Here is a 26,432-nt window from a genome sequence, read left to right as displayed (position 1 = left end):
CCTCTCCACATATTAGATGGTTGGCTGGTATTGCTATAGTTGGAGGGTTTGTTAAACATACATACAATGAGAACCTGACAGCTGACTCATGGTGCCACATCCACAAACAGTATCCATCAGACACTGGCTCGGTTTTTTTATCCATATATGTTTAACTGTGAGATGCTGCATCATTTCAGATAAAACATACTGTACTTTTAAAAGATGGCCAGGGACAATGCGTCTAAGATGACTAGTCCAAGAGGTAGTTCACCGCTGGCATCTCACCGCCCTGCTCCCAGTGACTGACAGGTCCCTCTCTATTTTGTGTACACAGGCAGACCTGTTAGACTAGGAGTGTTGTGCTGGCAGAAGCTGCCGGGAGCCTGTCTCTCAGACTAGTCATCCTAATCGCATCGTCCCGGGCATTTCAGAGTAAAATATACTTGCCTGCAGAAATGGAGCCAGTGACTGATTCACTAATTGCACCACCCGCAAGTTGCAGTGAAATTACAGTGGAATTTGTGTTTACCCAAGGGAGAAAATCTTGCAAGTAACCTTTGCAAAAAAAAAAAACCCCTCTGACCTTGTCAGATCACTACATTATGTATTACAAACAATATCCATTGCACAAGGATGTCAGTTGTAATATCATTTTCATGTCTACATGAAATAATGCTACAGAAATGAAGGCATTCATGCAATAATCATCAAGAACAAGCAGTTATGGTTTGGTAGTTCACCATTCTTAGGCTGAGTTCACACGATGCGTATTTAATGCGTTTCCGCGTCGTTTTTGCAGCTGCGGAAACGCATTAAAAACGCATGGTAGAAGGGCAGCAATGTTCCCCAATTGAAATCCGCCTGTGCTGTGCCCATGATGCGGATTTTTCCGCAGCGTAAACACTGCGCTCAAAAATCCGCAGCATGTCAATTAATTTTGCGTAAACGCGGCGTTTTTGCCGCCATTGACTTGCATTAGAACGCGCCAATTCCGCAAGAATGCATTTGTACTTGCGTATTGGCGCGTTCTAATGTGCAGATGGTACCCGGATGTAGAGGAGAGGAGAGTCTCATCCACACCCAGGTACCATTAAAAAAGCTGTAAAACAAGAATAAAATAAAAAATAAATATATACTTACCTTCTGTCGGCCCGCGCAGCGCTCCTGCTTGGTTCCCGGCACTTGCAGTGAGTTGTAGGACCTGCGCTGACGTCAGAGTCATGTGACGGCTCACGTGACGCTGACGTCGGCAGGTCTTTCAATTCAAAGTTGCCGGCAGCCGGGAGAACGGAGTGAGCAGGACAGCGCGGGCCATCGGAGGTAAGTATATACACTCTCTCGGGTCACACTATATAAATCCATGCTGTTTGCATGGATTTATACTGTGTGACCTAGTTGTCAAGCACTTTCCAGGTGATGCTAAAATCGCCTGGAAAGCGCTGGTCAATCTGCATGCGGAAACGCATGTGAATCCGCATGTATTCTGCAGGAAAAACGCATGCACAATCTGCATGCGTTTTTTCTGCCAGGGAGATGCAGAAATGATGCAGAAATTTTCTGCTTCATTTCTGCATCGTGTGCACATACCCTTAGACCTCATTCAGATGTCCCTTTTTCACATACGTGTTCTATCTGTGCTTTTTGTGGATAGAACAGTACCTATTATAGTCGATGGGGCTGTTCCCAGGTCTGATTTTTACAGACCAAAATAAAAAATCAAGGTAACATGTCCGTTTGTGATCAGAGTCACAGATCAAAATTATCCATACAAGTATATGGGTCTGAGAAATCATGGATAGCACATGGATGGCATCAGTGTGTAATCCATGTGCTGTCATAATTAACATTATAATAGATAGGAGAAGCGTTGTATTGTATTTATATCATACGAGAAAATCACTGATGAAAACTGATGGTAAAAATTGACACATGGACCAAGCACTTACGAAACTCGGATCCAAAACACTGAGGAAAATCAAGCCTTTTTTTGTGTATGAGAAAAATCCCAGACGTCTGAATGAGGCCTTACACAAATCGACAATTGCTATACCATTATTTTATAATGTTTTAAGTGTGTAGCTTCTAATATACATATGATCAGGGTTGGCGTTAGGGGCAGGCAAGCTAGGCCTAGGGCTCCCACTCCACCAGCCAGTGGTGTGCCGCTAATAGCGGCACACTATGGGGCTCATGAGTCATTGAAAGCAATGACGGAGGAGAGAGAGTCAGATAACGCTCCCTCTCCTATCATTCTCTCTCTGCGTCTGACGCAGCGGACGCCACGCTGTGCCGGGCAGTGGAGCAGCTGAGGAGATGCACTGCATAGACCAGAGCAGCGGGGGAATGAGGAGAGGAGAGTATTGTATTTTTTTTTTTTTAGATCAGCGAGTACGTGGTGGTCATAATACTAGAGGACTATGAGGTGTGCATTATACTCTATGGGGGCTGAATTATACTTTATCAAGGACTATGGGAAGTGTATTATACTGTATGGAAGTCTATTCGGAGTGCATTATACTATGAGAACTATATGGAGGCTGCATTATACTGTATCAAGGACTATGGGGAGTGTATTATACTGTATGGAGAACTATGGTGTCACGGGTATGTCAGAAGTGACAGACAGTCGCCCTGCAGTTGGTTGCAGGAGATCCCTACGTTTAGCATTAAGACATCTTCTTAGAGGCTGTCTCTAGGACCCAGCGGCTACCTTCCTCTGGCTAATTAACACCCCTGCCTGGGTGTATAAATACCTGCTGTGTTTCAGAGGGGGGTGCTGGCGATATTCATTACTACTTGTGAGGCTTTAGCAATAGCAGTACTTCATCCACTCTAGAGCTTGAGGATATATGCGTATTTGTCTGGAGTCGTCTAAAGCTAAGCAATTTCTCCGTTTGTGTACCCTTGTAGTCTATAGTGTTTAGTGGAGATCGACTAGAGCTCACCTCCTCCCTTCCCTAGCCATAGCCATACGCCAGAGAAAGACAAGGCGAGGCACACGTGCGGTGATTGATGAAGAGCCAATAGAGGGACGTTAGGGGAGACAGGGTGACGCTAGATCAACCTAGGAGGTCTCTACTTCCCCTCTTTCCCTCTTCCCTTTGTGTTGCACCAAGTCTTTCCCACACCTTGTGTGACATATGGGGAGTGCATTATAATGTATGGAGGACTATAGGGAATGCATTATACTATATGAAGGACTATGGGGTGTGTATTATACTATGTGGAGGACTATGGGGAGTGTATTATACTATACGGAGGACTATGGGATGCATTATACTATACGGTGGACTATGGGGAGTGTATTATACTGTATGGAGGACTATGGGCAGTGTATTATACTGTATGGAGGACTATGGGGTATGCATTATACTATATGGGGAGGACTATGGGGTGTGCATTATGCTATATGGAAGACTGTGGGAAGTGGATTATACTATATGGAGGATTATTGATAGCAGAATAGACCCAGCCTCAGAAGTATGTAAAATCCAAGTTTTATTAGATAAAGATTAAAAGACATGTATCCCACGGCAATACGTCACAACCCCAGAAGGAGGGGGGATTCCTGGGCTGAAGCGTTTCAGACCATAGTGTCCTTCGTCATTGCAATCTCAATCTCAGCTGGTGTTTCGTGCCTTGGATTCTACAATGGTAGAGCTGACTTAAATCCCTTTTTTTCTTCCATATGGAGGACTATGGGGCACATTATACTATGTGGAGGACTATGGGATGTGCATTATACTATTTGGAGGTCTATGGGGTACATTATACTGTGTGGAGGACTATGGGGTGTATTATACTAAACGAGCAAAATGCTTCTCATTCATTGAGTGATTGAATTGTTTATGCCAGAACAAAAATCTCTTTTCTTAGCAGCACATCGCCCAGTGAAAACTGATAACATGATACTGTATGGGGTCGAATGACTTCAATATTGTCGATCACACTCGTTTAATGGCCTGAACTCAGAGCATGTAGATACAACCAAAATGTTTCTGTGTGATGGTGCAATATGTCAGCATTTATGGTCCCACTTTAAACTTTTGCCCAGGGTCCCACTTTGTCTAAAACCGGCCCTGCATATGGTAAAAAAACTCAGAACACAACATAAAAAGGGTAGTGATCACAGGAGCAGACATTTTTCTGAATTACAGGCCAGAATTTATTCACGAACACTACAGGTCTAATAGACTGCACAGCAAACATGGAGAGAGACTTTACATTTACCGTTCCTTTAACAAATGTAGTACAAAGAGAATGTAATAAAATCTGATAAAATGTGCACTGTGCACATACAGCATGTGATCACTGTAAATGTTTTATGCATTCAGATCTAATATTGAATTGGCTGATATCTCCAGGCCTGTCAGAAGAACACTTTCATATCTAACCTTCATTTAATGTTACAATGTATTACGTCAACTTTCTCATTTTATTTTGTTATATTTTTGTACTGTTGCCGAGAAGCCATTCATTCAAATTTGTTTTGTGGTCCTATGCTGCTCATCAGCACACAAAGCCATCCCCTCCTTTAGAGCCCCTAACTCACCTTGGTTTCTCGGATTAAGGTCACACGAGCGGTGATTCTCCCCCCACTGCATCATGCAAGCCCCCAGCTCTGGCAGAAATCGGCCTCACACAGATTACCAATCTCCCTCGTTCCCAAGAAAAATTACACATCTAAGCTCATATCCTACTAGGCCATAAATTAGGTCACAGTCGTTTGAAGATAATAATCCAGACACTTTCTATTTTGCCAAGCGGAAGTCGGATTATAAAGTCTCCATAAAATGCATGGTGTGTACACTTTACATATTCTCACACATCACTGTGCTCATAATGGCAGCATACAATACGCATCTATAGTGGCCACATTTCTCCAAGCATAATGGGCTTATTTGGAATAGTAATCTCATTATCATTCACAACATCACACAACAGATTTCTTGTAAGAGCTATAATCAGATATTATATCCACACACTGAAGGCCTATTCTAGTGGAATGTGACCTTGCAAAAACAACAACAGCAGCATGGTATATGCAAAAACAGATATCCATGGGTTAAACACGCTACCAACTGGGGTCCAAGAACTCCAAATATGACCCATTACATGGTCCTCTAATGTCAGCCTTCTTTTTGACAAGTCTCCTTTTATCGACCCTCCTCAGTTACCCTATAGATGGGCTAAAAAAGGAAGAAAATACATGGAAGAGCAGTGCTGTTTCCAGGGATAATTTCCCGTCAGTCTGAAGTGCTCTATATACCCCAGAGCTCTGTACACAGGGAACGTAATGGTCCAGAACAAACAATTAACAGACAGTTAGGTTAATGGGTTTATGAAGTTTCTCAATATAATATTTAGCACACTGGCTAATAACATGGAAAGGTCCATAGCTCTCAGCAATAGAGGACTACTCCGCAGAGCTGTCGCTCTAAAGTATTAGCTCTATGCCTTATCCAGATGTCAAGAGGAAAAAGATGGACCGTTTTTCATCATTGTGCTGCATGCAATTTTTATCCATTTTTGGTCCATTTCTCCATTGCCTTATCATTGTGGCTTCCGTTTTTCTTATATTGCAAGAAAAAAAAAATTCCAAACTTCTCCTACACATTAATAAACAATAGTAGGGTGATATCCAAGTGGTATAACTTTTTGTGGGTTGGCCAATTTTACTTGAATCGGTGAGTTTGATCCACAAAGAAGAGCAAAAATAAACATATCTTTAAAAAAAAAAAAAAACACACAACACAACAATTGGTTTGCAAAAAGGCTGGATGTGCAATCCGTGATAAACATGGATAAAATAAAACGCTCAAATGAAAAATAGACATCTGAAGGAGGCCTTCTCTGCTGGTAAACATAGATGGACAGAGCAGGGCAACAGTAATTTAATGGGAACCTCGTTAATAAAATCCAAAACGTTTTTTAAAGGCTTTCTAATATTTAATAAGGCCAAGGGCTACATCTGAGACATCAGCTGTTTGCTAATGCTAAAAATACAGTATTTAATAGACCTGAGTAAAGAAATCCAACGAGACTACATCTCCAGAGTATAATGACACCATACACTGTTCATGTACTCTCACAATGGACAAAGGCTCAATCCTCTTGCTGTGCAAGGACAGATGTGTGCATAAAGGCTGTAGTAAAGTGGAAAATAATAGAAGAAATATAGCTACAGCATTTAGATAACACACACTGTTTAACAGTGATTGAATTTGCATGGAAATAATGTATCAATTCAGCACCATGCCATGGAGCCTAATGTCACCATCACATAAACAGTTCTAAAGATGTACCTGCAATGCTCAGTTATGTGCACGCAGTATATCCTAGACCAGCAGAAGTCTGTCACCTGAAACCGTTCAGGCGTTAGCACATTTATCTGAGGAGCGGGATAACACAACATCTTTCCCACATTTCCAAACCTGCTCATGTTGTTAGCTTATCCAAAACCTTAAAGGGGTTTTCCAACGAATGAAAGTTCATTTTAAAAATTGGCTGTGTCTGACAGTGTACGGAACATGGTCTGATCATACCACAGCTCCTGGACAGGGGAGGAAGCAAAAGAGTATACAGACATTACAGGAGGGGCTCACAGAGGATTCATTTTGTGAGGTAAAACATTTCACTGCCTGTTTTTAAACAATATTTTACTTCTCAAAATGAATCCTCTGTGACCCCCTCCTGTAATGTCTGTATACTCTTTTGCTTCCTCCCCTGTCCAGGAGCTGTGGTATGATCAGACCATGTTCCGTACACGATCAGACACAGACAATTTTTAAAATGAACTTTCGTTCGTAGGGGAAAACCCCTTAAGTTCAGGTTTTTGAAGGAATTGTTAGAGCAAAAACTGTCCAAAATCTTTGAGTTTCTGCTCAGCTTCTGCTCTGAAAACTCAGCAAAAAGGACTCCGTGTGCACATACCCTTAGATTTAATTGTAACCCAAATCAAAGTCTCAAATTTCAACAGATAAACACACAAATGTTTAAAGCAGAGACATTTGCAATGAGGGACTTGCAGCAGACAGAAGGTTAATGGTAGTCATATGCTTTCATCAGACAGATGGTTAACCACAGAAAAGAAGTGATTAACACGTAAACTGGTTACTTGCTTGTAGTGAGGCATTACCTTGATTGCTATGGTGTGAACAGCACCAAGAACAATTATAAGAAGTTGGGAATCTGGAAACTTGATTGAAGAGACAGTTGTGGACCAGGCTAAGCTACACTATTTGGAAATAAACACTGGTGGTTGAATGGAAGTCAGGAGTAGCAGGAAATAATAAGGCACCTGGCTAGAGCCTCAGCCAAGTGGAAGGTGGAGCAACTCCTAACAAGGACAATAAGAGCAATGCTATCTCAATACTCAGACAGCAGATGGCTGCATGAGCCGACCTTAAAATACTTTTGGCAATAATGTCAGTGGTGTTTGCGGAATTACCACAATAACCCGGCATGGACTAGTACAAGCGCATTGGCAAAAGGGAAAGGAAATAAAGTCCAGTGCCTGAGCCAGAACAGGCGAGTAGCATGGACAATTGTCTTCTTCCAAATTTGTGTGGAAAAGTTTCAGAAATGCCATTTTTGATTCAAGCAGTACTGTACCACAAAGCACAAAACAAGGTCCAGAAAGGCATGGCTGGGTGAGTTTGGTGTGGGAGAACTTGCCTGACCCTCACACAGATCAAACATCTTTGGGAAGTACTAGAACGGATATTGCTAGTGACGACCTTTCCACCATCAGTGTCCGACCTCACAAATACTCTTTTGGATGAATTGGCAAAAATTTCCACAGACACTCCAAAATCTTGTAGAAAGTCATCACAGCAGAGTGCAAGCTGTTTTAGCTGCAAAGTGGGGACCAAGTCCATATTAATTCCCATGGCTTTGGAATGGCATGTCATAAAAGCCCCTGTAGGTGAAACACGTAGGTGTGCCAACAGTTTTGTCCATATAATGTATATTTTCAAGCAGTTCATAAACCAATTTTTCATGGTCCTGAGTTTGAGCCCCTTATGTTTCTCAGCAAGACATCAAATCCATAAAGACCATTCATGCTAGAAAAACTCCACTCAGACTAATTGCCTAGTTGCTGAAACGACAACAAACCACTCAGACAGCAATTCATGCTCAGAATAGCAGTCACTTTTTTACACGGACCCCTCCTCATCAATGCTGCAGCTAATAAATAGAAAAATAGAACAAACTGCACAATTTCAACCAAGTTTCAAACCAAGGTTCCCATCACAGATTCCCGGAGAAAGAAGACGACTTAGGTTTTATGAAACCAAACAGAACATTCCATGCTGTCAGTGACAATATTCCTGCATCTATTACACATGTCCCAAGTCATCACTGACGTTTTGTAACATCACTTTTGCATTATCACTGTAGTTCTACACTGTGACCATGATCACTGTGTGTATCATCTCCGCACATTACTTATTTCCATCATCCCTGTGTTGAAATGTCACATACGAATATAATAGTGCTATCACTGCATTTCGTATCCCTGTACTGTGACATCAACGTGTTTCTCATCCTTGTAGTGTCACATCACTGTGTTACTTGTCCCTCTGGTAGGACACCATTGTGTGCATTACACATGTTCTGTGAGATCACTTTAATAATTATGCCTGTGCAGAGACATCACCTTAGACATTTTAAGGAGAGTACAGATAAAAGATGGAGAAGTTACAGGACACCTTAGTCAACATGTGAAACTCTGGCCCGCGGGCCAAATCTGCCCCGAGGGCCAAATCTGCCCCGAAGGGTGAGTATATTTGGCCCGCGATGCCAGTAGGTGGACCAGTGGTTCTCTTTCACTAAAAAAGAATGCTAGTTTTATTAAGTGCATGTAAAGTTTAGGAGCTCTTTTACAGAGTTTGCATCAGGATTTATGAACACAAAATTTTGTAATTTGACCGCCACGTGCATGAGCCCTCAGTACCAGAATGTACAGACCCATGTCGAAATACTGAGAGGAGTCATGATGGTTCTCCACTATAGTATAAAGCATCCCATTGGATTCATTCTAAAATAGAACAGTAACCTGTTGAGACTGGCTATGAGGCCAATGTGATCAGTTGCTTATGCTGACATGTAAGGGCTCATTCAGACATCAGTATTTTTCATACAAATGCTATCCATTTTTTCCACAGATAGCACTCACACCTATGATCGTCTATGGAAGAGTTCAAATGTCTGATTTTTTCATCAGTGGTCTGCACAGAGACTAGTCTGATATTGATTCCAGGGTCAGATCAAACTTGCCAATGCAAGTCTATGGGACTGTGAAAAAAAAAAAAAAATCAGACAGCACTTAGATGCCATCCGTGTGCTGTCCGTTTTTCACAGACTGCTAGATAGGAAAAGGTAGAGAAACTGTCATGGGTGTGTCAGGTGTAGTAGACAGTCGCCCTGGGTCTGGCTGTAGAAGGTCACTGCACTTGGCATTACAGACGCCTTCCTAATCCTTCTTCTTTTAGGACCCAGCAGCGACCTACCTCCTGCTGCTGTTTGACACACCCTTGCCTAGGACTTAAAAATACTCAGTTTGCTCCATAGTACTTCTATGTACAGGCTTGGAGCAATAGCAGTCGGCTAGCTTCTTCTCTGGTGCCCTTGGAGGACTGTTGGCGTTACTCATCTTGTGTCTGCTCAAGCTAAGTTTATCCCCTTTGTTTGTCTACCTTGTTGTCTTTGGTTTGTAGTGGGGCCTGACCAGTGCTCACCCCTCCCCCTCCCTATCTAGGGCCAAGCTCGGCGATAGGTGTGGAACCTATAGAAAAACGGCAGGGTAGGTAGGGTGATTTTAGATCAACCTAGGGGTCTCCACTCCCCCTTTCCCTAGTGTCTGGGTTTCCTCCCCTCTTCCCTTTGTGTTGCACTTAGTCTTTCCCAAACCTTGCACGACACTTTTTTTTCATCCAAGAAATACTGATGAAACTCTGACCAAACTTCGATAGTAAAAACGGAGACACTGACCAAAAACATTGTTGAATCATTGATAAAAAACATTCTGGCAGGGGGTTAAAATCTTGAATAGAAGCGTAGTTGGAGGGTCGATCCATCTTGGCCCAACTGTTTTAATTTTTGGTGATAAACCTTTAGGATTACCTAATAAATCCTTTAATTTACCGTACTTAATTTTATCACTGTGGTCGCACGAATCCATATAGCATCAAAATGGAAAACGTCAGTTTTATCCACTAATTCAGTTAAGATAAAAATTGACACACTGATGTTGTACAAGCGTATTGAAGCTACTAGATCAGACACCTTTGAGCTCTTCTATAATGTCCGGGCCAAGTGGATGGACCGCCATTCTGACCCGTGCTATTATTGCGTTTTTGACGTTGCAGTTTTTGTCTCTTGTTGGTGTGTCATGCTTTAAATAAAGCTGCTTTGTTTTTGATACTTCCTAGTATTTGGCTTTGACAAAACTTTATTGACATACTTAGGTGCGGGTAACAAGCGTTGTTGATGCGTTTCCGCCATGGAAATGCACTAAAAGCATGTGCGTTTTTTACCTCCAGAATTTCCACACCTAATACAAGTCTATGGGGAAAATCCACACAGAAAACTCACAAGAGAAATGACATGCTGTGGATTTGAAACACGCAGCGCAGGTCAGTTTACGCTGCATGAGAGTTCTATAAATCCCATCCTCTTTGATAGAACTGTAAGATACTGCATTTTTGATGCGTCAAAAACGCTCCAAAAGCTCATTGTGGGAACCTAGCCTAAAGGCTCATTCAGACATCAGATTATCTCATATGAGAAAATTGGTTGGAGTTTCACCAGTATTTATTTTAGCAGTTTCATCAGAGTTTGGTCAGTGGGTCGGTTTTTACCATCCAAGTTTGGTCGGAGATTCATCAGCTTTTCCGATGAGAGGCTAAGTTTACCCAAACGTATAAAAAAATTGTCAGTTTCCTTCAGAAAACTTCCACGATTTTATTCTCACTTGTCATCCATACACAATAATTTTTTAGAGCAGCTGTTATTAATAATTTAAAGGACCATTACAGTTTCCTGTGTTACAGAATTGCAATATATCCATAAAAACGGATGTTATACGGTGGCTCTGTATGGCATCCGATTTTTTGGGGCGCACCCATAGACTTGAATGGATGAGTCTGACATGCTGCGATTTTTTTTTTTTTCACATGCAGATACGGTTGTTGAAAAAAATCTCCCATCTGCCTTAAAAAAAACACAGCACCTGTATGCAGAAAATGGACGTCTGAATGAGCCCCAACTCCGAGACACATTTGGTGTTTTTAAAAGTTTCCTAAGTGTGAAAATGGAATAAAAATGCGGAAAAAAAATAAAAGATATGCCTAAATGAAAAATATAATAAGCTTATACAACGCACCCAAAATAACCATTTAAAAAAGGCAATTTTCATCAGCCGCATAACATTCATCCCACTCTATACACACAGTTTACAGATAATGTTAATGTTTTAATGACGCCTTAACAGATGAGCCATTTAGTATTTGCAGCCCATAAGGGAACTTACTTGACATATCATGTTAGAGAAAAAAATGATGTGATCAGCAACTGCATTAGTAGATGGATACAACAGTACTCAACCTGTCAGTGCTGAGAGCCTGGGATATACAGGATATAACTGCTGATAGAAGTCTGCCATTTTCCACCTAGCCTCCTTTCAATCCTTTGTTTTCTTTCATTTTCTGAAAGCCTGCCTTTATACATGTGTATTGTCAGCTACTGACTGTGATATATCAACCTGCCATATACCAGATCTCAGATCTTTACTGGAATCTATTGTGCAAAGCCAAGTTCAATGCCCGATAATCAATCCAAAATGTGCAGGACTTGTCTTTTTTTCCAAATAAATACACTCCTAAATGTTGAAATTGCAGCACCAACAAGGAAAAGTCATGGAGTTATGAAAATCACAGGATCGACAGACATGTTAGTCGTCATATGCGAACAATGGAAAAATGGAAACAAGATTTTCAAAACATCTCGATTTATTCAGTACCAAGTATGAGCTCCATATGTAAAAATACACGCTTTGGCTGCTATCAATGAGGTTGTCTGAGGAATATTCCGTCACACTGAGTGCACTTGAGCACACAAATCAGCAAGATCCGCTGCTGGCAGATTCCTTTGTAATTACTGACCAATGACGTCCCACACGTGCTTGATGGGAGACAAGTCTGGAGACGCTGCAGGCCATGGTAGCACATTTAGGCCACACAGAATGCTCATAGTAACATGAGCAACATGCGACCTGGTGTCATCATGTTCAAAAATAAGCTCCTAGGAAACTTTGGAGAAATGGACGTACCGCTGGTTCTATAACTAAATCAATGGAATGCTGAGCTGTATCTGGAATGAAAAATAGAGGGGTACGAATACCACAAATTATGCCATCCCACACCATGGCAGGTGCTGAAAATAAACATGTATGAAACAAAGGATTGAAAAGAAGCTAGTTGTGTGATTTTCAGAATTTTGCAAGTTTTTGGTGTTGCAATTTCAATGTTGAGGAATGTATTTAAAAGGAACCCGACAGCTGATACATAGTGGCTGATCAACGGATAGTATGTATCAGACCACTGGCTGTATGATCTCAGCCATGTATGTTTGACACAGAGAAAAACATACTTTAAGAGGCAGGGACCACGCTGCATGGGAGACTAGTTGGGCAGGCAGGTCCCCGATGGTTTCTCTTCACCTACTGCCGGTGACTGACTAGTCTCTCCCTATAAACGTATGCAGGGAGAGACCTGTCAATCCAAGGCAGCAGGTAGGTAGAAGCCGCCGGGGACCTATTTTTAAAATGGAAGATAAAGCACATCACACAGATGAGCCTCACAGTAGTCAATGGTATCCTTCTGCTTCTTTACATTACTTACGCAATGGATCCGTTCTGGACATAAATTTTGCTTATCAAAATTGAACAGACAAATGGAATATTCGAACGGAAGTGTGAACAGAGCCTAAATCTGACTCATATCCCATATACGTTCATGTGCATGAAACTTTTTACTGCATTGACAGCAGTTCTGCTAGTAAATCAAATGACCCCAAGATTGAGAGCCGCCATTTTGTGCATGCGTATTGTTTTACGGGCTCCCTATTCAACTGCATAATGTCTATATATTTATATTCATATTTTTGCAGCTTTTTCTGCTACCATTAATAACACTTTTACCAACCAACTCTTTGATTAGAGGCACTTTCTGAGACATTACCCTTCGGAAACCGGGCTGCTGAGCACCAAGAAGAGCGGATCCTACGTTTCTCGTAAAACTGTCCAATCTGTTTGCATTTCAAATAAAAAAACAAAGTGATACATGGAACAATACAGCGCTAGAGAACAGAAATCAGGAACATTTGCTGCGTATCTGATGTCGACAGGTTGGTTCCTGAGATTATATATAATATAAATTAGATTAATCACTACAAACACAAGCTAGTCTATCGTAAAGAACTAGCTACCAATACCAGCCAAATAAATTAAAAGGATATCCAAAAAATATGAATGAGAAAATCTACCCACTATCAAATATCCTGAACATACGAAGTGATGGGAAAACCTACAACTATTAAAGAAAACCTCATGCAGCTAAAGCAATTTGCTCCAAATAACCAAGAGACAGAATCTTAGCAGTGAAATTACATCCAAGCACTTCAAAGCAGAACGTGCGTATATCCTAAAGCACAGTCTGGAATTTATTTTTTTTTGACACATCAAAAACCATTCAATGTATTAAAACCTTGGATTACAAATGCCGGCCAATTAATTCCTCCTGATTACTAAAGCACATACACGCTTGCTATATGTCCTTGTCATAGAGTTCAGCAATGGTGACAATATTATTAGAGAGTGGCAGGAGCAACGCTAAAAAACCCATCCTAGTAAAAGAACGAGCGATGCCGCTCAGCTCCAGGTATGTGGCCTTTACCTGGCCATACCTCTAGTCTCCCGAGATTACATTTCAGTATGATGGACCCATAATGGATGCCTTCGGAAGCAGCCAGACTCTCTGATGTCTGTGTCAAAGGGAAAAAAAATGGTGACAGAAACACAGTGCCAAGGCCTCCTAATTTTCAGGTCCCCAAAGTTGGACTCCTACTCATAATGGCATGTGCTACCAATATGCCATCACTTTTTAATACCCCTTTAAAGAGGGTTTATTGAAATGAAAAATTGGAATGAAGAACTAGATGCGGCAGTACAATCCCTCTCGGCTGAATGGCCATGGTAATTAAGAGGATTTCCATTCAAAACATGAATAACCATATAAAAAGGAAGACGTGATTGTAATTGGTAATTCTGGGAAACAGATGATCAGCCAACATGTCTTCAGCATGTTGGATCCTATTTCTCAAAATCACAGCATACCCAAAGAATGTCACATGCTGTGTGAATGAGGTTTTCTAATATCTGACTTAAAGAGTAACATACTGCTCTGGACATTTACAGCAGTGGTGCAAATGTGACAAAATCATCACTGTAGGGTACATTTACTAATTAAAATACACCAGAATTCTGTGTCAAATTGAGTCTGATGTACATGATATGCCACATTTATGAAAGAGAACTGACACACACGCAGGGAGAGACCTGTCAATCCAGAGCAGCGGGTGGGGAGAAGCTGTCGGGGACCCACCTGTCCGACTCGGACCACGGTGGCTAATATAGTAGGTTTTTCTCTGAAACGCTGCAGTCTTTTAGAATCGAACATACCTGGCTCAGATCATACAGCCAGTGCCTGAAACATGCTGCCTGTGGATGAAGCAGCATGTATCAGTTGTCAGGTTCTCTTTAAAAGGTGTTACACATGTTTTCTGCCTCATTGGACACTCTTATGACTCAAAACAGACGAGTGAAATCCAATAAGAAAAATCGGATTGCACGCTGACCAATGTTAATCTATGAGTTACAGCTCATCTGCGATTTTTGTTCTCAGCTAAAATTGGACTGAGAAAAAAAATCGCAGCATGCTGCGATTTGCTGCGTATATCAGACGAGACTAGCCAATGCAAGTCAATGGGTGCGAGAAAAAAAACGGACGGCATACGGACCATCCGTATGCCATCCGATTTTTACGGATACTTTACCATTTTGTAGCATAGAACACTGTAAATCAGGGGTCAGGAACCTTTTTGGCTGAGAGAGCCATGAACGCTACATATTTTAAAAATGTAGTTCCGTGAGAGCCATACAATATTTTTAAAACTAAATACAAGTAAATGTGTGCATTTTATGCAAGGCCAACACTTTTAAAGTACAATAAGTCTCTGAATTATTTTTAATAACGTTGTTATGCTGTTGCTAACCAATGATGAATAAAGTACTTCTTACCATTAATGTGACTTCTGGTGCTGCATGGTTTTGCTGATGACTTTGAGCTTCATGCAGGCGTTGAGACTTCTATCCGTTAAACATGATCGTAGGTTGGTCTTAATGTTCTTTAGATGTGAGAAAGACTGCTCACATGCATACTTAGAGCCAAACATTGTCAGTACAGCAATACTCACACACTGCAGTGTGTGGTATGTGATGGGAAGTGCGTTCCAAGTTTTGACAATCAGCTGGTCCGCGGGTTGAAGTTTTTTAATTTCTCGCCACTTGTGTTTGCTCGCCAACTCTGCTTGCTGTCGTGCAAGTCTTTCCAAATCTTTATTCAGTCACTTGAACTTATTCACCCACATGTCCGAGGCCTTCAGGTCAGCAGCTTGTAGCTCAAAATCTCTGACGGAGACACCGGGGATGTAACTCAGGTCGGCGCTGTCCACTGCACACTCGTGTGGATGGGTGATGAACTTAAAAAGTCGAGTGCGCTCACGAATTTCTCCAAAGCGCGCTTTGAATGACTGCAGGAGATTAGATGTGAAGCCCGCTAGCTGCTGAAGATCAAGATGTTGAGCAGGGTCACTTGCTGTGCATGAATCTTTAAACTCTCCCAGTTTTTCAAAGTGTAGTAAATGACCTGTTTCAATGTCGGCGATGAAGAGTTCTAGCTTGTTTTCAAATGCAAACACTGCTTGCTGAAGGGATAAGACTGTATTTCCAACTCCTTGCATTTTCACATTGAGCTGGTTCAGATGTTCAGTCATGTCCATGAGATAGTAGAACTTCAGGAGCCACTTAGTGTTAGCCAATTCAATTCCAAGTTTTTCATTTCAGGAAAAGTCCAGATTTCGCTCAGACAAGCCGCGAAACGGCTGAGCACCTTCTCTCTTGACAACCAACACACATTGCTGTGCAGAAGCAGACCAGGATAATTATTCCGAACTTCATCCAGCAGTGTTTTAAACTGGCGATCATTTAAAGCTCGGGCAACAATAAAGTTGACCACCTGAATGACCAGCGACATCACCTCACCAACCTGCTCGCCACACATCTGAGCACAAAGCGCCTCCTGATGTAGGATGCAGTGATAACTTAGGATAGGTCTCTCTTCATGTTCACGAAGAAGCTCTACGAATCCTCTATTTTTCCCCACCATGCACGGAGCACCATCAGTACACACCGAAATAAGTTTATCCATTGGTAGATTTTTTTCTTTAGCGAGCTCAGTGAAAGACTTGAATAAATCCTTCCTCTTGTTGTCCCTTTGATAGGCAAAACAGCAAGACTTTCCTCACGTAGTGTCACCGGCAGCATACCTTGCAATCACGCTGAACTGGGATAAATGGCTTACGTCTGTTGACTCATCCAAAGCGAGAGAAAAGAATGGGGCTGCATTTATGTCTTTCACTTGTGTTGCCTCAATTTGATTTGCCATCATGATGGTACGATCGTGAACAGTTCTTGCCGACAGAGGCATGTCTTTTATTCGTTTGATTATCTAGTCTTTATCCGAAAAGTCGTCAAACAGCTCATTTGGCAACATCAAGCATGAATGTTTTGGCATACTCTCAATCTGTGAATGGCTTTCCGTTTCTCACAATTGCTAAAGCACCAGCAAAGCTAGCCGAATTCCAGTCACCTTGTTGGGTCCAAACACGGAGTTGCTGCTGACTAGCTTGCACTCTGCACAGTAGCTCTTGACATGCTTTCTTCCAGCTGTCCCCCGCAGGATATTTCGATGCAAATGTAGTATGGGGTGTGTCGAAGTGCCGCTTTATATTTGACCGTTTCATAGATGCAATTTTATCATTGCATATTAGACACACTGCAGAACCTGCTCTCTCCAGAAAGGAGAATTCTTCTGTCCATTCCTGCTGAAAAGTACGATACTCCTCATCTTTTTTTTCCTTTTAGCCATCTTCTTCAATAAAAGGGTTTCTGCAATTAGCTAGCTGACTACTTGATTAAAAGGAGGGACGTTTACTTCCATATTCTGGAGGTGTCCCTGGCTATTTCCATGTGGGGAACAGAGATGGTGTCTTTACTCTTAAGGGGAAGGGTAAACTGTACCCCTGCAGTACTGTGTATATAGGTAACTGGCATCCCCCTAATTGACTGGTGGTATGAAGTAAGATTCTTGCCAGTGGAGTTTAAAATGGTGCCGCCGCTTCTGATCCACACCACAGATAGCCGTCACCCCTATAAGGTGCCCGCTCTCCTGACAGCTAGAGCGGCGCTTGCGCGAGCGGAGCTCGGTTGCTGCTACGCTGGGGTGAGAACGATGGCTGACAGCGCGGGAACTCCCTATACCGGCTGGTGAGCTCGCCTCCAGTCTGCGCTTAATGATGACTCACCCCAGCGTAGCAGCAACTGAGCTCCGCTCGCTCAAGCGCCGCTCTAGCTGTCAGGAGAGCGGGCGCCTTATATCCCCGGTGACGGCTTCCTGTAGTGCGGATCAGAAGCGATGGCGCCATTTTAAGCTGTCAGTGGCAGGTAGAGTGGTCACTCATCTGGGAGCCAGATGCAGCCTTCAAAAGAGCCACATCTGGCTCGCGAGCCATAGGCTCCCGACCCCTGCTGTAAATGGTCCTGTACATGATTGTAGAATAATAGTTGGAGAAAAAAAACGCATTGCATACAGATGTCATAAGGATGCTATGTGAGAAAAATCGCATGACACTCGTCCGATTTTTGGTCCAGATATGGGAATGTTTTTTTTCACACATATGGGTATGAGCGCTTAGAGTAAGGCCAGATGTGGTGGCCATATCTGTCCTTACCGTTAGGGTAAGTTCCCAAGTATTAAAAGCACGGCAGATTTATTGCTACATATGTTTTAGGGCCAGTATCAGAAATCCAATGCACATGCTGCAAAATATATCCGCAAACGTAATTTGACGAGAGCTGCAAGTTTGAGATCTGCAGCACAGGAATAGGTGCAACTTTCACTCTTTGCAACAGATATGGCTGTAGCATCTCCGCTGCTGGAAATCTGCAGTGGAGATGCTTCTTGGGAACCCATGTATAGTTCATTTCAAAGTTTCTTAAGGGTGTGCTGAATTTTTTTTGTGCGTTTCAGAAGTGTTGTAAAACAGATGATTTCAACTTGGACTAGACAGACAACGCACCAGTATAACATCCAGCATACACACGTGGTCAAAATTGTTGGTACCCCTCGTTTAATGAAAGAAAAACACACAATGGTCACAGAAATAACTTGAATCTGACAAAAGTAATAATAAATTAAAAATCTATGAAAATAAACAAATGAAAGTCAGTCATTGCTTTTCAACCTTGCTTCCACAGAATTTTTGAAAGAATTAAACTCATGAAATAGGCCTGGACAGAAATGATGGTACTCTTAATATTTTGTTGAACAACCTTTTGAGGCAATCAATGCAATGAAACGATTCCTATAACTGTCAATGAGACTTCTGCACCTCTCGACAGGTATTTTGGCTCACTCCTCATGAGCAAACTGCTCCAGTTGTCTCGTGTTTGAAGGTTGCCTTTTCCAGACGGCATGTTTCAGCTCTTTCCAAAGATGCTCAATAGGATTTAGGTCAGTGCTCATAGAAGGTCACTTCAGAATAGTCCAATGTTTTCCTCTTAGCCATTCTTGGGGGTTTTTAGCTGTGGGTTTTGGGTCATTATCCTGTTGCAAGACCCATGACCTGTGACTGAGACCAAGCTTTCTGACACTGGGCAGCACATTTCTCTCTAGAATCCCTTGATAGTCTTGAGATTTCATTGTACCCTGCACAGACTAAAGACACCCTGTGCCAGATGCAGCAAAGCAGCCCCAGAACATAACAGAGCCTCCTCCATGTTTCACAGTAGGGACAGTGTTCTTTTCTTGATATGCTTCATTTTTCCGTCTGTGAACATAGAGCTGATGTGCCTTGCCAAAAACTTCCATTTTTGTCTCATCTGTCCATAGGACATTCTCCCCGAGGCTTTATGGCTTGTCAACATGTAGTCTGGCAAATTCCAGTCTGGCTTTTTTATGATTTTTTTTCAACAATGGTGTTCTCCTTGGTCGTCTCCCATGAAGTCCACTTTGGATCAAACAATGAAGGAGCATTTTCCTCATACGTCAGGTCATCGGCTGCCTGTTTGATAGGCTTCTTATCAGGAAAGTAACATTTGTAGGAATGCTCATTCAAAATTAGCAGCCCGTGTAAATGCACTCTTAGCTTATGATGCCTATTACACAGGATTAGTCAGTCAATCTTCCCGCGTGTGAATACAACATAGACGTAAATAATGCAGAAAATTAGCCCATACATCACAATAAGTCTCTGTTCACACTGTTTTTGCCATTTAAAGTGCCACACAGCAATCAGCAGTACAAATCTTGCCTTCAAAACAACTGGGACCCCGATAGATTCCATTATAACAGTTATTGCAATATTTATTCAATTATTAACAGTTCTCACAATCAAAAACATATATGCAAAGTAATTAGTCAAATACCAGACATGAAAGTATACACCGTGGTATAGCCATAATACATGAGGAAGCAGTAGGATAGATTTTACTCCGTCCATGCCTACATGTTTATGTAAAACTCCAGAAGTCTACATCATCAATCATCCTACATCTAAACCTCACTGTCAGCTCAATGTGGATTGCCCTCAGAAAGGCAACCCTAGACTAACACCCAAACCTAGTTCAGAGCCATTAACTGACTGGTCAAAGTGGCCTGTGCCTCCAACACGTTTCCTCATCTTTGGGTTCTTCAAGACAATTCAAGTGCTATATGTCAGTGTTTTGAAACTATCCATCATTGACTATTGGTGCCATGGCAGCATTAAGAAAAAGGCCTAAGAGCATTTCCACATGTGTCAGATTTGTGTTAGAGGTTCCCGCAACTATCTCAGTCATCTGAATGCACATGTTGCAGAAACAACCCCATTTATAGCGTTACGGTCATATGAATTTCTGGAACAAATCTGCCACGTGTGACTTTATAGTCATCTGCCACATGTGACTTTATAGTCATCTGCTTCCTCAATGGATGCTAGATCTAAAGAATGTAGCAAGAGGTTATGTGACACATTCTTAAAGCAAGTCCAGTTTTGTGGCCAATATTTATCGTGTCAAACACTGACCTACTTTACATTGCCCGAGGTTGGACTATTGTTTCTCCCATTTCTATTGTTTTACTGCCTATGGCACTGTAGATGATAGTTGAGACACTGAATGGAGTGGCAGACCGCATGCACGCCCGGCCGTCCTAGCCAGGTCCTGCCGCTCAATGTGTTCAGACAAGCTTATTGTCCAGATCACCAGTATGAAGAGGTAGGAATCACACCACAAACTTTTCACCTATCCGATAGAGAGCTGATCATTTTTTTAGACTGGAATATTCTTTAAGGCAGTTGTCTTTTCATTCATTCATGCTCTGATTTCTAAAATAAGAGTACGCTGGTACTTGAAAGTTTGTGAACCCTTTAGAATTGTCCATATTTCTGAATAAATTTGACCTAAAGCTACATCAATATGATGAAAGTTACATTTTTGGCATTTTTATGCACTACAGGATAGTTTGTCAGTCCGGATGCAGAAATGCCAATTATGTGTGTGTTTTTGTTTATTTTTGTAGAAAAAATTGAATTAGTAGCGAAACAGCTTTCTGTGATTTTTTTCACACTTTTTGTTTCTATTTTTACACATTTTTGTTGAACTTTTTTTTTTTTATTTGATGTCTGATCACATACCACACCGACACACATCTATGACTGAAAGGAATAAAAGTTCACTTGCTCCCTGTAGCCGCACTTGCAGTAAGGCGACCAAACAGCATTGGAGCATGACTAACCTGCAGATTAACCCCATATCTGCAGGTTAATAGCATTTTGGAGACATGACAGGTTCCCTTTAATGTTTATGTCCATGAGTCTACCATCAGGAGGACACTGAACAACAATGGTGAACATGGCAGGAGAAAGGAGAATGCCACTGTGCTAAAAAAAAAGAACATTGCTGCCACCCATCCGTAGTTTTCTAAAGATCACATGGACAATCCAGAAGGCTATTGTAGCAATGTTTTGTGGGCGCATCATACCAAGATAGGGTTTCTGGTTTACATGAGAAGCGTGATCAAAGTCCTGATATTAATCCTATAGAAATGTTGAGGAAGTTCCAGAAGCGAGCAGGTAGCAAGAGAAAAGCCCCCAATATAACAGAGTTGAAGCTGTTTTATAGGGAGGAACGGACTAAACTCCTTCCAAGGCGATGTGCAGGAACAATCAACAAATACGGGAAATGTTTAGCTGTACGATAGTTATTGCTGCACAAGGGAATCACACCGGATACTGAAATCAAAAGGTTCACAGAAGTGTGATATTAAATCATTTCAAAAGATTACAGTCTAATGTTTTTGATTCATTTGTTTAAGACAACTATACTTTTAGGACTTGAAAATTCAATGTAGTTTTAAGTAAATATATATTCCTACATACTATTATGTTTGCTACTTGTATGTGTAATGAAAATGCACATGTGTATGTAAATAATAAAAAGTGCATAAAAATACATTTCTTGTGGGTTTTTCATGTACCATTCATGTAACACCCATTTCACTACAAATAGTGGACGAATGTGTAGAATATCTCATCGGACGCATGAAGTGAAGTGCTCTACAGACCCGGTGACAATTGACGGCCAACATCTAAAATAACCCAACACAACCAGATTGTGACTAAAACAGATTTTAAGGGTCCATCATTGTCAAAAATTATCTTTATTACTCAACAAAAGTTAACCAATCAAAAATCACTAGTGTGTGGCCACCTTTAGGCCTCCTGTCACTGCATGGAATTCAGGATGGCACTGCCAGTAGTGGAGCCAGGCCATGACGAAAATCCCTGTGGGATAAATACAGTACACAGCACTATCAACTACGTGGATGAGGTCTGAACAAATCTAATCCACCTGCTGTTACATTTTTCTGCACAGAAACCGACCTGCTGCGTGACAACTTCTGCTGCGTGACAACTTCTGCTGCTAGCTATTATTGTAGAGAGGCTAAATCTGCACCAAAACCATGTCAGATTTTGCTGTGGATGTGCTGCAGATCTGCAGGTGGATTTAGAGTATGTTTTTTCCGCTCCGTGCGAATTTACTGTCGTTCTCAGGCTTCATTCACAGGTCCACTTTAGAGACGCCCACAAAGATTTGCAGGACCCTGGTCCCACAGCCACATCGGTAGTCCATGGCTGCTGGCCTACTACCTGTGGCATCCCTGATGCCTCTTCTGATCAGTGGACCCCTGTGATGTCATATGTGTCGCATCACAAGATAACAGGGGGCTTGCAGCAATTTGTTACATCGGTAGTTGGTGGCCGCTGGAGCAGGGTCCTGTGGATCTCTTGCTGAACCCTAGTCAATAATATCAAAAGCTCCAAAATGAATATATGATACATCTGAATGATCGCCATCGCATTAGAACTACAATGTACCACAAATACGTGACAACCCTTTCAATGCAGTACAGATCAGAAACCTGACAGCAAAGAACAAGTGTGAACAGAACCTTAGACTCCAATCATTGCAAAGCACCGCTTTCACACTAAAGAATATCTCAACAGAAAAAAATAAATAAATAAATAATTAAAGGGGTTGTCTGGTTTCAAATTGTATGCCGTCCATATTATTGTAGACCTGGAAAATAACAATCCCGGCTGTCAGTCATCTGTCCCAGGTCCAGCGCTGCCTCTCATCCGCTGTTACGGTCTTTGTTGATTAGCTGCAGCAGTGACATCACATCTATAGCACTTGTTACCACTGCAGCCAATCACAGGGCTTAACAGTGATGCTGCTGTAGAAGGTACATGCCCGTGAACCCCGGCATTGGCTGCAGCAGTCACGTGTTATAGAAGTGACATCACTACAAACAACAGACCCTGGGGCAGATCTGGACCTTGGGGAGGGGATGGGACTGCTCTGATTGTTATTTTAGGAGGCTGCAACCCTACGACCACCTAAAATGGGAACCAGACCAGCCCTTTAAGGCGACATTCACATCTGTGTCATTGGCTCCTTTCTATTACCGGACACTACACTATACCATAATGAGTGACCGAGGACCATGTGTAGGGACCCATGATGGACACACTAGCCAGATGGCTGCACACCGGCGCTGAACAGCTCCCCTCTCAGCCCGCTCCCCGTAGTCGCTGCACAGCTCCCCTCTCAGCCCGCACCCCGTAGTCGCTGCACAGCTCCAATCTCAGCCCGCTCCCCGTAGTCGCTGCACAGCTCCCCTCTCAGCCCGCTCCCCGTAGTCGCTGCACAGCTCCCCTCTCAGCCCGCTCCCCGTAGTCGCTGCACAGCTCCCCTCTCAGCCCGCTCCCCGTAGTCGCTGCACAGCTCCCCTCTCAGCCCGCTCCCCGTAGTCGCTGCACAGCTCCCCTCTCAGCCCGCTCCCCGTAGTCGCTGCACAGCTCCCCTCTCAGCCCGCTCCCCGTAGTCGCTGCACAGCTCCCCTCTCAGCCCGCTCCCCGTAGTCGCTGCACAGCTCCCCTCTCAGCCCGCTCCCCGTAGTCGCTGCACAGCTCCCCTCTCAGCCCGCTCCCCGTAGTCGCTGCACAGCTCCCCTCTCAGCCCGCTCCCCGTAGTCGCTGCACAGCTCCCCTCTCAGCCCGCTCCCGTAGTCGCTGCACAGCTCCCCTCTCAGCCCGCTCCCCGTAGTCGCTGCACAGCTCCCCTCTCAGCCCGCGCCCCGTAGTCGCTGCACAGCTCCCCTCTCAGCCCGCGCCCCGTAGTCGCTGCACAGCTCCCCTCTCAGCCCGCTCCCCGTAGTCGCTGCACAGCTCCCCTCTCAGCCCGCTCCCCGTAGTCGCTGCACAGCTCCCCTCTCAGCCCGCTCCCCGTAGTCGCTGCACAGCTCCCCTCTCAGCCCGCTCCCCGTAGTCGCTGCACAGCTCCCCTCTCAGCCCGCTCCCCGTAGTCACTGCAGCGCCAGGCACACTATACCGTCCCGGCAGTACACAGCGCCGTGACTAGCCATGTCTGCAGCCACACGGGGAGCAGGCGCTGGACTAATGCGGACACACCGTGCACAAAGCGTGACTTTCCAGGAAGCCGCCAGTACACCTGAATGTCACAGCTCACCCTCCCGCTCCTCAGCCCGGAACCCCAAACACTGAATTTAGCAGTCGGTGCACACACACAAAGCATGGCCAGGGCACTGCGGAGAGGCCAGGCTGTGCCCAGTCTCCTCACACATGCCCGGCAGCGCCAGCCTGCTCATCAGCATACACCAAATACCCATTGCTTCCAACATGACACCAGCCTTACCCAGGACCCCAGCCGTGCCATGCTGGCTGCCAGCCGGGTCTGCCCTCTCCGCCTCCGGCTGAGCTTTCCTGCTTCTGTCCGGCTCTGTGTCCGGCATGCTGGGGCCGGGATCAGGATGGCATGGGTCCGGGGGTCCCCGCTGTCATCGGGGCTGTGCACGGAGAGGAGGGACAAAGGGACACTCAGGAGCAAGGAGCCTCACACGCTGCTGGATACTTGGTTTCAAGGGCCCGCCCGCCTCGCTCGTTTCCTCTTGTGCAGCGGCTGCTGATGTATTGCACAGATGATGAGGAGCTGCTGCTGCTGCTGGAGGGCGCAGGGGGCGACACTGCGATGGGAACCGTGCTGGGGCATATGCCATAGTCTGCTTGCTTCACATTATCGGCATCAATGCTATGTAATCCTGGAGGCGTTGTGTGACTATGCCTATTAGTTCTATGTATATACATCCATGAGTGTGTATACACATGTGCATTACTATATGTATATATAAGTCATGGAATTATGGAAATCGCAGGATTCATAGACATGTTAATGATATGCAAATGATAAAAAAAAAAATTACAAAACCTCTAAGGCATCTGGATTTCAGTATCAAGTATGAGTGCCGCCTATAGGAATACGCGCTTACACTGACACACCCAGGGGATGGGGACGACTCGGCGCCCGGGCCTTGCTGTTCGGTTTTGGGGGATGCCGCGGTGGCCGGCTCCCGGGGCCAAACCCTGGGGTCACTCTTAAAAACAAGCAAGGAATTGGGGTAAAGGTGTATGGGAAAAGGGAAAGTTCGTGACGCCACCCGTGGTGTCTGGTGAGGATCACCAGCGCTGCTACAGTCCTCTGAGGCTGGTGGTCAGGCAGCTTAGTTGGTGCGGCTCCCCACAGGTGGAGCGCGGCCTCAGGGCAGTGACGCGCCCCTGGGCCTGCTGTGTCGCGCAGCGTCTCGCGCACGGGGGCTTACCCGGAACCGGATCAGATGAGGGTTGTAGTCTCCGAGTGGCGGGGACCCGGTCCGTGCCCAGGGAGTCAAACTCAGTGTGTGGCAGTCTTGATAGATGTTATTTGAGTGTCGACTACGCCACCCGTTGACTTGCAGCTATGGAGCTGCCGCTGCAGGGCAGACCGCTGAGGCCGGTGTAGAATTGTGCAGCGTGATAGTATAACCCCCAACGGGAGGGGTATGGCCTCAGGGCAGCCGACGTGGAAGATGGGGGTAGCAGGAACCACTCAGAGACGGTGCGGTGTAATTCAGGGTCTTTACTGGTAACAACGATAGACCCTCCCGGAGTACTTGCTAGCGAACGGGGCCTGGTCAGTCCTTGAGCAGATGGGATCTCCCCTGGCCAGGCGGAGTTGTAGGCCTCCCAAACTGACTGTACTCTTCTGGCTACCTTGCTAGAAGCGGATATAAGTAGCCCACGTCCCTGAGTGTACCGTGTGGTGCTCACCCGTATGGCCGGTGACTCGGGGCCTTCTAATGGCTTCTGCTCCACGATGGCGGTGCTGGTCCCACGCGTGTGACCGTGCCTTCGGGTTTCTGGGCCTGAGGACCTGAAATCCCCTGCCGGTCGGCTTCTGCTGCTGGGTAAGAGTTAGTCCCCACAGCCTCGGACGCCGGGTCCGGTAAGAAAGCTTCTCAGTCAGGGCGAGCTCTGCAGCTGCCAGCCCCTGACTCGTAGTAGTATTGCTCCCACTGAGCTCCTGCTGTTTCTTCCTATGACTGTTTCTTGTCTCAAGGAGAGTTCCTTGACTCCTAACCCTGCTTCAGCCCCGGGTTTATATAGGGGAAGTT

The 26,432-nt window shown here is 44.1% G+C and overlaps 1 protein-coding gene across 1 annotated transcript in view; it reads right to left on the bottom strand.

Annotated features, from left to right (window-relative positions):
- ANO8 (anoctamin 8) overlaps nucleotides 1-24,904 on the bottom strand; it is a 133,567-nt gene extending 108,663 nt beyond the window's left edge. The window contains exon 1 of the mRNA XM_073661097.1: nucleotides 24,641-24,904. Within this exon, the coding sequence (XP_073517198.1) occupies nucleotides 24,641-24,737 (97 nt within the window). The 5' untranslated portion in view covers nucleotides 24,738-24,904. The remainder of the gene's footprint in view (nucleotides 1-24,640) is intronic.
- Between the last annotated feature and the right edge of the window lie 1,528 nt (nucleotides 24,905-26,432).

This window comes from Phyllobates terribilis, unplaced genomic scaffold (genome assembly GCF_046119375.1).
Source record: "Phyllobates terribilis strain yellow unplaced genomic scaffold, ASM4611937v1 Scaffold_1__5_contigs__length_1240528914, whole genome shotgun sequence".
Taxonomy (NCBI): domain Eukaryota; kingdom Metazoa; phylum Chordata; class Amphibia; order Anura; family Dendrobatidae; genus Phyllobates; species Phyllobates terribilis.
The sequence above is the reverse complement of the archived record's forward strand: the minus strand, read 5'-3'. Positions and strand labels throughout refer to the sequence as shown.